General features: G+C 43.6%; 1 protein-coding gene across 2 annotated transcripts in view; it reads left to right on the forward strand.

Moving 5' to 3' along the window:
* Positions 1-793: 793 nt before the first annotated feature.
* Positions 794-12,929, forward strand: part of EVA1A (eva-1 homolog A, regulator of programmed cell death) — a 206,305-nt gene continuing 194,169 nt past the window's right edge. For both annotated transcript variants that reach the window (XM_009905313.2, XM_054179914.1), the window contains exon 1: positions 794-1,006. In XM_009905313.2, coding sequence (XP_009903615.2) covers positions 907-1,006 — 100 coding nt within the window. In that variant the 5' untranslated portion in view covers positions 794-906. The remainder of the gene's footprint in view (positions 1,007-12,929) is intronic.

Here is a 12,929-nt window from a genome sequence, read left to right on the forward strand (position 1 = left end):
TTGCAGCCTTTTAACTCTGAAGAGTGAGCAGTTCTTGAGTTAGGAGCTAAGGCCATGCTAGTTGGAGGTTAAAGTAATTGTTCTGGAAAGAAACAGGTCTCCTGGGTCTGAATACCATAGGTTAGGAAAATTCTTCAGTTTGAGGAAGGGGAGAGGGGTTCAGTGGACCCAGGGAGTCTGGCATAGCTGGATGCTGTCAAAAGTAGGGAGGGTTTTGGATATGCGGGTTGACACCAGTTCCAGTCCTGCAGTGTGATCCAGGAGGGTTTGATCACTGGCCTGTGCAAAGTCTCCTAGTTTGTAGGAACACTCTCAACAGTGGACACAGCTGAAGAATTGTCCTGACACCAGCCTGGCAGGACATCACTGCTTGCACTGACTTCAGCAGCAGCTGCAAATACCCATCACTCCAAAACCCCGTGTGTGTTCAGGCGCTTTGTTTGAGCACACTGCCGTGAAAGTACTGCCCATCTATCTGCACCGGGGACACTAGATCCCAGGGTATCTAAACCAAGAGCAACCGGGCACCTCCAAAGCAGCCCCACCAGAGCAATCCGTTTCCTCCCCCCGTCCCCGGCTTTCCCCCAGTAGCTTGCAGAGCCGCTGCTGGACAGCTGCACAGCTGCAGTGAATTCGGGCGAAGCGGTGGCTTTTAGGACCCTGGGCCCTCCGCCAAGGCTCAGGTAGGTCTGTTTCATTCGTCAGCCTCACTCAGCCTGGGTTCATTCACTGCCGGGGATGTGAGTGCGTGTGTGTGTGCTGAGCGCTTTTCCTTCCCTGCTGCTGGCTGTGATCCTTCCAAGCAATGGGACTAACTCTGTTCTTCGGGCAGTGAGTGGGACCGGATTGGGGCAGGAAACTCTTTCCTTTTCTCTGGAAGAAAACAATCTGTGAGGATACTTAAGGATGTACTACACAGACATGTCTTCTATCTCCGCTTTCTTCATAGGACTTATGTGCTTGACAGCTTTCAGCAACTTTGCTAAGACTTCTGCAGACTTCTCAGGTAGGGGCCAATCCTTTCAGATGCTGGACGGCTGCTTATGGGGGGGGAACTCTTATTACAGCTTAGGGAAAGTGCATGTGAGCAGATCTGGGATACTTTTGTGAGGGGTCATTTTAGCCTTTTAAAAGTAAGCTGATGAAAATAATCTTCTGTAAGAGTATTTGAGTTTGTTACAAACCTTTCTTAATAACCCTTGGCAAAACTTATTCATCAGAGTTAGTCTGAGTAACTTTGGGAGGAAGGAAGGGAATACTGATAACTTTTTAGAGATTGTAGCAGGTTTTGTGCTGTTTCTCTGAGGAGTGAAAAAAAGCTATTTTGGGAGAGTAGGAAGGTTTATGATGTAAATTAAAGCTAGCATAGCAAGACCAAATTATTTTGTAATGTGACAGGTTTCCCTCCTTTTAACATACAGCTCCTGATTGTTGCAAACCCCCCTTGAGCTAACGGAGCTATTACATGCACATAATTAATTATATTCTGAGTCTGTGTTTGCTTAAGCCAGGGGAAGTATCTAATTTATAGATAATTTCTGATTAAACAATTGTTTGTTGCACTTGTTTTGAGTTGCACACAGTAGTTAAATACACAATACTTTGAAGGTATGGAGTCCCATATAAGTTTTATAGCTATGTGCAGCTGCATCAGTCACCTTAAAATGACCTTTCTGCTACTCTTCTTTATGGATGTGCATGTGGGTCAGAAAAAGTATAACATCTCATTTTGCACTTGAGGTGGGCTGATTAGTTTGTTTAGGAATGCCTAATGAGGGTCACTTTGCTTTTGGGATATCAGTTCTCATCTTGGGTGTTGGTGTGAAGAATTAGTCTGGCATATTCTTTAGGTGTGTGTCACAAAACTCTTGTACTGGATAAGAGCTGCCAGTTATAGTCTGCTGATGAAAAAATATCATTCACTGAATCTCATCAGGCTTGGGTCTCAACACATCAGAGTGCTGCTGCTCACCGCCTGGGAGTGCATGTATCTGTGTGCTGTGAGAAATTTGTGTCAGAAAGGAGAAGCTCCTGTTGGAGGGTTGGGAAGGTATATACAGAAGTTTGAAGCCTTAATGCAAATTGAAGGGGCTGACTTACTTGTGATTCAGTCTCCTTTGGAGGCAAATTAGTCCTGGGGGCTTCCATTCAAAGCAGATCTGCCTCTGAATGGAAAGGATAGAGTAATCTCCCTGTTTCTAGTGTGGTTTTCTCTCTTTTTGGCATTGAGCTTTCTCTGTGCTCCTCCTTGCAAGCAAGTTAATGCAGAAAGGGTGTATAGAGTGGGCATGACAGGAGCTAAAGTTGCATTGGGGAAAGTACTGGTCCTTCTGCTATATAGATAAAGTTTGTCCTAACCAGGCCAAATTGCTAAACATTAAATTGTGCAAAAGCATTCCAGAGCAAGGGCACTTTACATCATGTATGCAGAATTTACCTAGAGCAAATTCAGTAGGCTTTGTTAACGTGGGGTGGGAGGGAAGATGGTGTTCTATTAAAAAATGGATAAGAAAGTTGTTGATAACAAGGTCATGTTTTCTGCAACATCCAGTTGTACTGTCAAATTTTGGGAGAAAAACGGTGGTTTAAAATCCCGTGCATGGCAAGACTATACTCTGAAGTGGGGTCTGTAGTCACAACAGCACAACCACCACTGTGCTTTCATAACTGTTGGAATCTTCCACCAGATCCAAGCTATGTTTCCTGACGGCAGGCTTGGCAAATGTCCACAGTCTTGTTGGACTGACTGTACCTTGCAGGACAGGAAACACGGTTTGCTGCAGGAAAGGGCTGTACCCAATGTGTAGCAGCTTGAGTATGGGTTTGCAAGTTCAGGAGCTGGGTAGCCACAAGATGAAATGGAGTGGGAAAAGATACTACATTTCCCAAATTACACTCTATGATTCTCCAATATATTTTGCAGAGACCCCATTCATTTCCCTCCAATACATGTGAGCGTTTACCATGTGCCTTTCTGAAGGAGCAGTGGCTCAGATAACTCTTCCTACCTGATTCCTACCTTGTTTGTTATTGTTACCTCTATACATGAATTTTCACATAGCATGGGAAATGGAAGGAGGATAACCTTTCAACATCACTTGACTGTGATGGTTTTTGGCCACTTGAATGCTTTTTCTGTACTTCAGGGTGTTCTGTGTTCTTTTCCAGTATGGCTGGAGTTAGCAGGTGAATGTCTTCGGGGAAGTCTTACAGCTTTAGCATATGCCATCTAACCTAGTGTTGGTGCATCCTAAACATAAATTGTCTGTATCTCAAGTTGATGAATGGATTTGTGTTGGTTATTGCAGCTGAGGAATGCAATGCTTGCTGTGATCCTGTAGAGGTTTCCGCAGCAGTTTGACTGTGGCCCACGTGCTGCAGGAAGATGAAATAGAGACAACACTCAGAGAGAGCAGCTGATGCTTTTTGGAAAAGAATGTATTTTTAAATTCAATCCTGTAGACCTTGTTTAGCAACAAAGCTTCTCAGGCCTCTCAGCTTGCTTTAACTCAGCATAACCAGGGAGGTGCTGCTGTTGGTAACAGACTGTGCACTTTTCATGGTGGGCCAGACAGAGCACGTACATCCAGCGCTAGAAAGAAACATTATAGGGGTGGCCAGTCTTGCACTCTTAGAAGACCACAAGCACAACTGATCTGATTCAGACACTGCAGCCACGCGGTAAGACTGGCCAAAAGACTTATCAAGAATTGTACACCCACCCATGTCCTGCTGCTCCCTCTGTTTTCAGGAGGAGACTTGATGGGGTGCTTGGTGCCATGGGTTAGTTGTTTAGGTGGGTTGGATTGGTTGATGGGTTGGATGTGATGATCTTGAAGGTCTCTTCCAACCCGGTCTGTTCTATTCTATTCTATGCTATTCTCCCACTGGCTGGGTCTTAAAAGTATATGTCTCTTGGCTGCAGGAAGATTTCTTCTTTTCATAGGTTGTGGGAAGGCACCCTGTAAGGGTAAGGAGCAGCCCAGGGTGGCAATCACAGAGAAACACAGTAGAGCTGAAGGGCTTCTCCATCACCTCGGCTCTCAGGCCTCTGCATGCATAGTCTCACATTGTGGCTCCATCCTTCCCTTTTGGAGCAGCTCAAATGCCACAACTTGAACATGATGACTGCATGTCCTGCTGGGGACTGCTGCAATCTGAGCTGTAAGAATTAAAATTCCTTTTAAGTGAAGTATTTGAACTATGTGAAGAGTTTTGAAGTTGTTTTCTTTAACAGTTCTTTAAACATTGATGTTTGCAGGAAGGTGTGGGGGTAGAAAGCAGGTCCTTGGGGGAGAGTGGAATTGTTGGGCACTTTACAACCACTTTTTAAGTAGGCGTGGGCCTTTTTTCTGTGGCTGCTTGCAGTATGGACTCTTGATCTAATCTCACTCTGTGATCAGTTCTTGTGCTCAGGACTGTTTGACGATTTAGGACCTAGTGTCACAATGTGTCACCTAGCTCTTACAATCAAGGTGAGGTGTGGGCTAATAGCTTGGTCTCTTGAATCTCTGTACTTTAACTATAAACCCTTAATCCCAATCTCCATCCCAGCAATAAACTCTTTGAAATGCCTGCTGTTTGATAAACCTTTGCCTTTGTTTTAGCCCTCTTCTATTTGTGGCAGGATGTCCTTGCCATGCTAGAGGAAGACATGCCATAGCTCCTCAGCATAGGCTCTCAGAGGCAGTGACAGGGATTCATGTGTGGTGCACAGTTTGCTCCATAGAGGGACTAGATTAATGAAAATGGGATCAAAATTAGAGGTTGGTGTTAACTTAAAATACAGGCATTGAAAGATTAGATGGAAGCTTAGGCAACAGCTATTGCTCATATCCTGTTTCCTGTCTCTAGCTGCAGCCGTGGGGTTCCTGTCTGTGAAGCTAAATCATGCAAACACATGTTGAATTCTGCTCTGCCCACTGCCTGCTAAGGTGACCATTTAATTTCCAGATGCATACCTGCAGGAATTTAGGCTTGTGTGATTATGATGCTGTGCTCCAATTCTCCTCAATAATTTTTCCATTCATTAGCTAATTTCAGGCACGTTGGACAGAGAGGTAGTGGCTGGACAGAGAGGTAGTGGCTGGACAGAGAGGTAGTGGCTGGGAACTCCCCATTTGAAGACATCAGAGAATTCACTGCAGGGACCTAAGCCAAAAACTTAGGTTTGTAGGCATGGAAAAAGCTTTGATGGGAGCTCATGCCTTTTCTCACATGGGAAAACCCAGCTGCAGGACATAAAGCTGGAGGAATAACAACCCCAGTACTGTTGCTCCCTCTGGGCCTGCTTTCATATTTATGTTCTTTGCATTATATTTGGCACAAGCTGGATGTGAGCAACACTTTGCTTGAAAGAGCTGAATCAGATGAATACTGATAACTTCCATCCACACCCTGCAGGTGAGCCCTGGGTAGCTTTCAGGACATTTCCCTGCAGGCTTTTCCTGGATTTGAAAGCACAAAGGTTTGTTGGTTTGTTTCTTTCCCCCCTCCCCAAGAATGGCAGGTTTCAAGTGAAAGCTGCTTTTATCACCTCCCTGCTAATTGGCTTAGTGTGTTTGTTTGAGCTAATGAGGGCTGAAGTTGGGAGGGGAAAGGTACTTCTCCCTGATTGCATTTAATCAAGCTGTAATAAAGGCAATTTGTTTGACAAGTCCATTCACCAAATTATCGTTAGCATCTATATACCAACAGCTTCTGAATGGCTTTAGCCAAACTTTGATATTGGTTTTGGAGTTTTGAGTGAGTGGATGGTGTCCAGGACTTCCATGTGTTGAAATCTGAAGACTGTGAAAGGTGGATTTTCAGTAGAAAGGCAGATACAATATCTTTTCCCAAGCTGTGGTGTAATTCAGTGATGAGGTTTGTGCTTTTGACCCCAGGGACAACCAGACACACTTTAGACTGTTTAAAGACAGCCAAACACAGGCCACCTTCATGCCTTCTCTTGGTGAAGGCATCTGAGCAATGAGGTTAGATGGACCCCAAACTGCTGCTTGAAGATGTCCTTGTCCCAGGCAAAGGACCTTACTTTCCTTCTCAGCTGGAGGTCACATGTGCCACCCCATCTATCACAACTGTATGGTCTGCAGTTTGGCTTACTGTGGGAAGTCTGTGCTAGGGCTGAGAAATTCTCCTTTGTGGAGGTGAAAAATCCAAAACCTTGTCAAGGTCAGTTAAAAACACAGTTGGCTGCTTCTGGTAGTGTTCTAGAGAGGTGACTGCATGGTGAGCTGTAGGGAATGGATCTGGGCAGCCGAGGACCATGGTTGGGTCTGGCAGCCATGGCTGATCACTTCTCACAAGAGGATGCTGCATTCAGTTATGTTACATATGTCTGTCTGTATGGGAAGCAGACTAAAGAACTCAGAGAACTGAGAAGAGTTGAAGGACTTATGAATTGCCAGTTCTGAGAGGAGAAGCACAGAAGCTGGGGCTATTCTCATGCTTTAGAGAGTTGTTTGTGTTTGTCAGCAGGGATGCAGCTTTATGGGCATCAATATACCACATTAAGAAAAGATACAAGTGCCTGTGCACTCCTGTCCTGAGACCTGCTCCAGAAAACACTGTGGATTTCCCAGCAGTTCTAATGGTAATGCTGTGAGGGAGGACTCAGAGCTTCCTGACTCTTTAAATGTTCGAAGTTTACTTTTGCTGACAGCTGAGAGGACAAAGTGAGCTTCAGGGAGAGAAACACGTGTTTCCAGTTCCACGTGTTTGTGTCCTGGGCTGTGATCAGAGATACTGCTGTTACTGCTGTGAAAAAACAGCTGCAGGTACTTATTTGTGGTGCCAGGGAAAGGAGGCACTGCTGGGGAGGGAGGGATAAGGTTGCTGTGTGTGCCAGGATGTCTTGAGACTCTGTGAAACCTCATGTAGGCAATGATTTCAAGCTCAAGAACCACATGCATGCATCTGGCTCATGTCATCTGGAAATCTACTGCTTAGCCAACAGAGCTGTCAGCAAGAGCCAGGAGATCCCAGGGGTGCCGACATCTGTGTGACGATTGCCAGTGTTTATATAGCATCTACTAATAGCAGTCACCCAGAAACTGATCCATTGATGCAAACTTTTGTCAGTACCAGGCAAAAATTATTTGATTAGTATTATTAAGAAAACCAAAACAAACCACACAAACAACAACCCCCAAACACTTAAAAAACCCCCAACAACCCAAAAGACTTTAAAGTACTCCAAGTTATCAGTACCCACTGGACACACAGTCTATTTGGGGAAAATGTCCTACCAGCATTCTTCCTATGTCTGTGTATTGTTAAGGTTACAAATGCTGCAGAATTAAATAAAGCAACTGTTTATGTCCTTAGGTAAAAACTGATCCCTGATTTAAGACTCTCTGAAAGCAGACTTTATATAGCACAAATAGTCTGGTCAATTAAAAAGAAAAAAACATCGGAATGTTAATGTATCTTTTCTCAACTGAGATACTTGGAAGCTAAAATCCTTATTTAAGATGAGGGTAAAGGAGGGAGCAGAATAAGCTTAGTCTCTGCAGAGGGGAGAAAAACTACATATTCATACACTTGGCACTTTGCTGATGCTAATTTAAGCATGTCCTGGTCTCCCCAAGTGCTTGGTATTCACATCTGAAAATTGGACTACACTGCCTTTAGGTGGCTGTGCAGTGATTTAGGTGGCCAACACCAGAATAGTTTACATGTCTTATGTGAGACTAGCTGCATGTTTGTGCATGTATAGATTGAACTTTATGCTTTCAGCTCTAAGACAGCAGTCCCTCTCTCTGTGGGGGATCATCTGAAGCAACTATCCATGTTGGGTATTTTTTGTGCTCTTGTCATTCCTTTTTATCCAAATACCCAAGACCTTCACAGATTCAGTCTGTATCTGTCCCTCGAAGGGTTATGTGGCTCTCTGTAGGAACAGACCCAATGCACTGATCAAAGTCGTTCAGAAGAGTTTTGGTCAGGTTGGTTTGGTGCAGTACTACAAAGTTCCTTGCTTCCTTGCCAGTGCTGTGCCTCACTGGCCTGCTACTGCTGTTGTCTGCAATTTTTGATCTCTTTACAAGAGACATGTAAAGACCAAATTTTGCTCAGCTGTGTGGTAACCACTGACTTGCAAAGAGCTTTGCAGGATGCACAGAAGTTAAACCCAACTCATCTTGCTGATTAAATCTGATACAGAGATAATAATTCTGACCATATTTAAGAGAACTGCTTGGCTGATCTATTTATTTGTGTAGTTTTTTATTTACCTAGTTGCTGCTTTTGCCTTGCCAAGTATGCCTGGCTCAGCCCATTAACTGAGGATATGAGCTCATTCACAGTAATTAAAGTATGTATGTCTGCTCTTTTGGGATGCTTTATCCTGGAACCCAGTGCATGTCTTCTCATGTCAGAGAGGCAATGATGGTTTAGCAGTGCTGAGTTGCACAGTAACATAAATCTTGTCTGAGTCTCTTCAAATATACTGTGTGCTCTTGAACCATGTCAGCAGATGCTGTGGTATCAGTGTTGATGGGGCTCCTTTGGATGTTAAAGCTTGATATACAATAATCAATCTGAGAAGCGTCTGGATCCTTGCATGAAGATGGAGAAGCGTGTGTGGGACCTGCAGTCTGGGCAGACTCCCTGAGTGGTGAGGTTTCAGAAGTCTGTTTGAAGTAACACAAGGATGTTCCACTCCTCTGTAGAATTTTCAGAAGATGCTGTCCAAGCACTTCAGTTGTGGTGAGCAGTGTAGGTCGCATACACTTCCTGGCAAGGTATCCCACAACCTTAACAGAGGAAGAAGTCTGTAGAAAATGTGTTTCCATTTTTTTAATATTACATTAAGAGAAGAAGCCTTGGAGACATGGATTGTATGAAGTTTTATCAATGACTTACAATCAAATAATTTCCCTACCTTTGTATCTTTGTGCACCAGCTTTTGACCGGGTGTAAATATTCTTGTTGCCAACAGAGACACTTCACTCCTCCAGCAGCCTATATAAGCAGCAGAATTGTCAGGGTGTGAGAGAGGGCTGTCTTCAGGAAAGTGATACTAAATCCTCAATAAACTAGGTTACCTGAGGGTGCTGCTTGTTAAAAAGGGACCATACAGACCACCTACTCTGAGCCTCCCTATGTGCTTTTGCTATTTTATTTGCATCTGCTGTCAGATGCCTGTGGTTTTGCTGCTATGGTATTATTCACATTTTGTATTAGCCTCAAGGGTTTTAAATGGGCTTGTACTCCAAAAAGTAAATACAAAAACAAACACAGCAATGGGGGAGGATTTTTGCTGATTTTTTTCATTCTGCTGATTTTTGCATCATGTTGTGGGCTGGAGTGACTATCATCCTGTGCTAGGATCTGTGGGCTCAGCTGTAGTCCTTTATTGTTTGCTTCTCTGAATGGACATTGAGGTTGCTCTATAGCAGGTGCTATTCCTGGCATTCATTTCCCATGTTTGCTGTATTGTGCAAAGGTATTTGGCTCACAAATTTTCCATTAAAGTTGTGTTGGGCCAGGAGTGCAGATACTTAGTGTAATTAGACTGATAAGTGGTAACCTTAGCTGCTGTATCTGGATTACATTCAATTTTGAGCCTTGTTCTTTGGAAAATCACTTACCTCAGAGATCTGTGGGACCTGTAAGTGCAGAGCTGTTGTGGTCCTAGTGGTGATATGGGTCTAAATTCTGCACTTTCATTTTGAAAAAGTTCACCTTTTGTATGAAATATTCAAAGACCAACATTAAGGTTGAAAATCAAACATTTGGATGTTAAGAAATTCGGGTAGTTGTGGCTAGAATCCATCCCTTTGGAATTTTATGTTATGAGTTAGTCTCTGATGAGAACACATTATTTTTTTCCCTGCCTCCTTGGACTCCTGTCTTCTCCAATGCATAGGGCAGCTGTCTCACAACTGTGATTTCTTTATCCTTCTGGTTTATTATGGCCCATGGGCCTTATTTACTGTGTGCTAGTTAAATACTATTTTGCTTGTTGTGAGTGTCCTACAAAGATGTACTTACTCTTCTGGAAGGACAGTCTGGTATGTTACATGCACAGATAAGGATCCAAAGCACACAGATTAGCATCAGGAGCTCTAACTGCCCAATATTTCAGAGATTTTACAGTACCTACATTTTTATCCAGGAGTAGTCCCTTACTCTTACCCATTCTCTCAAGCTGTGATAGGCAGGAAGAAATACATGGTACTCAATATACAATTCCTTCTCCAATATTGTAATGCATATATGCAAATGTATGGGTTAAAATGAGCCATTACAATTGCAAAGCCAAGTGCAGGTAAGTTTTGTGAGTTAACCTCCAGAGGCATCTTGCCTGCTTCTTCTTCCCACCCCTAGTAGGAAAGGGGAAGAGGAAAGGAAGAGTGAAAATGATAAAACTCGTGGGCTAAGGTAAAAATAATTTTGGAAGTAAAGTGGAGGAAAAAAGAAACAAGATAGGTAATGCAATCATCGACCTCCCATGGGCAGACTGATGCCCAGACAGTTTCCAGGCTAAAGACGGCTGACTTACCTAAATCCTACTCCACTCCATTTTGTTGCTGAGCATGATGTTATATAGCACAGAATATCTCTGGGTAGTTAAGGTCATCTGCCTGGTTGTGTCTCCTCCCAAACTCTTGTGCATTCCCCAATCTATTCACTGGGAAGGCAGAGTGAGAAACAGAGAAGTCACTGTTGCTGTTCAGCAACAGCTAAAACATTCACACGTTGGCATTGTTTTGGCCACAGAGTGAAAGCACAGCACTATACAAACTGCTACAAGGAAAATGAACTCCATCAGAGCCAGTCCTAGCACACTAAGGCAAGTGCCATGTTACATCTGTGTTTTGTATGTAATACAAGCTAGAGGTGGGTGTGATAACAAGCTTTCTGTTGGCAGGTATGGTCTGAGCCCCTACATTGCAGTTGTTAGAAGGGTCTGGTTTTGCAAAGTGTTAGTTGTTTGGGGGTTACTTTATTTGGGATAAGAGTACTTAAAGTGCCTTACAAATGGGGGTCAGTCCTTGGAACATGTTTAGGCATATCTTTAAAAATGAGTTTTGAAGGCATTCCCACTCCAAACTTTTGCTTGTGTGGTTCTATCCTTTCACAGGAGGGGAAAAAGCCCCACCAAAACCAACTAACCAGAAAAAACCTCCCTGTCTGTTCAAAGGCACAAACAAGATTTGGTCAAGTAATGTCACTAAAAATAGAGCCCAAGGGATGAATTCAGTTTAGTTTCTTTCTAGATTTTTATTGTTTGGATAGCTCCTTGGAAAAAGAGGTTGTTGATCTGACTGTTTCCAGAGCACGTCATTCTCTTCATTTATCTTTTGTGCAGGGGCTGCTTCTGTTGTGTTAACACTGTTTGCTTCCTGGTTTATGTGCTCAAGCTGAATTCCAGTTAAAAGAGGTTAAAGCTTCATAGAACTGAGTTGAGCAGGGAAGTGGCTCCACAGCTGATGCTGAAGCACACACATCTGTGACCCACGCTGTGCTCACATGTTAGTTTATTGTTAGCCTCACAATAAAGGATAGCACTGGGTTTTGTTCATCTAAACAACTTTGATGGAATGAATTGTATAGGAAAAAGAATAGATGAAGCCTGGCTGTTACTTGCCAAAATGTTCCTTTGTTTTAGCTGCATTTTGTGGGACACAGAACTCCCAGAAGTGGATAGTCTGTCCTTTATAGCAGCCAAGGGGAGCTGATGGATTGAATAGGGAGGCTGAGACAGAGATTCAGGAAGAAGGGCTGAAAAAAAATATTCTGATTCTTCCTGCCCTTTGGGTTTTTTGTCTCTAGCTGACAGCCACAGGCTTTTACTTTGGCTATACTGGAAGAGGCTCTGCTATACAAGTAAGCTGGGCTGTAAATGCAGTTGGTGCAATTTGGCTTGGATTTGGTTCAAAGCTAGAGCGCAGAGACTGTAGTTAGTGCTTTTTGTCAATGGTATAGCCAGTGGCCAGAGTGTAAAGGTTCAGCAGCAGCTGCAGGAAGCTGAATGCTTGGTGTCAGGCAATCTTTCTTTTTTTTCCCTGCATGAATGAAAATCACTTTTACTTCATCTCTCTTTTCTTAAACATCATCCATATAATTGGAGGGCAGAGTTCAAGTTCAAACTGATAAGATTATTTTGCTTCCCTAAGCTGCATGACAATGGTCTGCTTGGCAAATTAAGCCATGGACCTACTTTTGCTGTAATGAGAACCGATCTCATTAGAAACAGAGCTGGATTAGTGAAGAGTCCAACCTACCGTACAGATACGCTTTCTGGCCCCAGCAGGCCTGGAGTGCCTTTTGTTCACTCCAGCCTCCTCTGCATTTTCCCATCGCTTATACATCTGTGTGGTGGAGCTTGTGGTGATTATTTCTGGGTGAAAAGGAAGTTGATTGGCCAGCGTGATGCCACAATATGAATGATAAAATGTCTTCTAAATGTATCCCTGGATTTAAGTCATCAGAGTACAAGACCGATTAAGATGTCTGTTGCCTGATTAAGCAGCACTCTTCACTTCTTTGACCTGTGAGACAGAAGATGATTCTTTTCTGTTTCTCAGCATTACTCTCCTCTACAGATCAGAAAATCTGGAGCTATTCACACCAACCTCTCCCACATCTGGACACAGGAAGCTCTTTTTCTAGGGGAAAAGAAAGACAAACCTTTTCACACATGACCTATGTTGGTTCTATCTGTACTTCTTGGTGATGCAGACTTGGTGGGTTACATACATACTGCCCAAGCTGCTTATCAAGCACTTGGGACTGAAAGCTGTGAGCTGGCTCTGTTCATACCAGTGCCAGCAAGAAAAAAGCATAACTATGCCTGCAGCAGGCTCTCAAGAAGATGTTGAGGCTCAGGAGCAGTGTTGAGTTCTTAGAGTGCTGCTTCTGTAGATGCTCATGGGCCTGACCATGTTGCCCCTACCTCAGTCCTGGTGTTGTACATG

The sequence above is a fragment of the Dryobates pubescens genome, chromosome 3, assembly GCF_014839835.1.
Source record: "Dryobates pubescens isolate bDryPub1 chromosome 3, bDryPub1.pri, whole genome shotgun sequence".
Lineage (NCBI taxonomy): Eukaryota > Metazoa > Chordata > Aves > Piciformes > Picidae > Dryobates > Dryobates pubescens.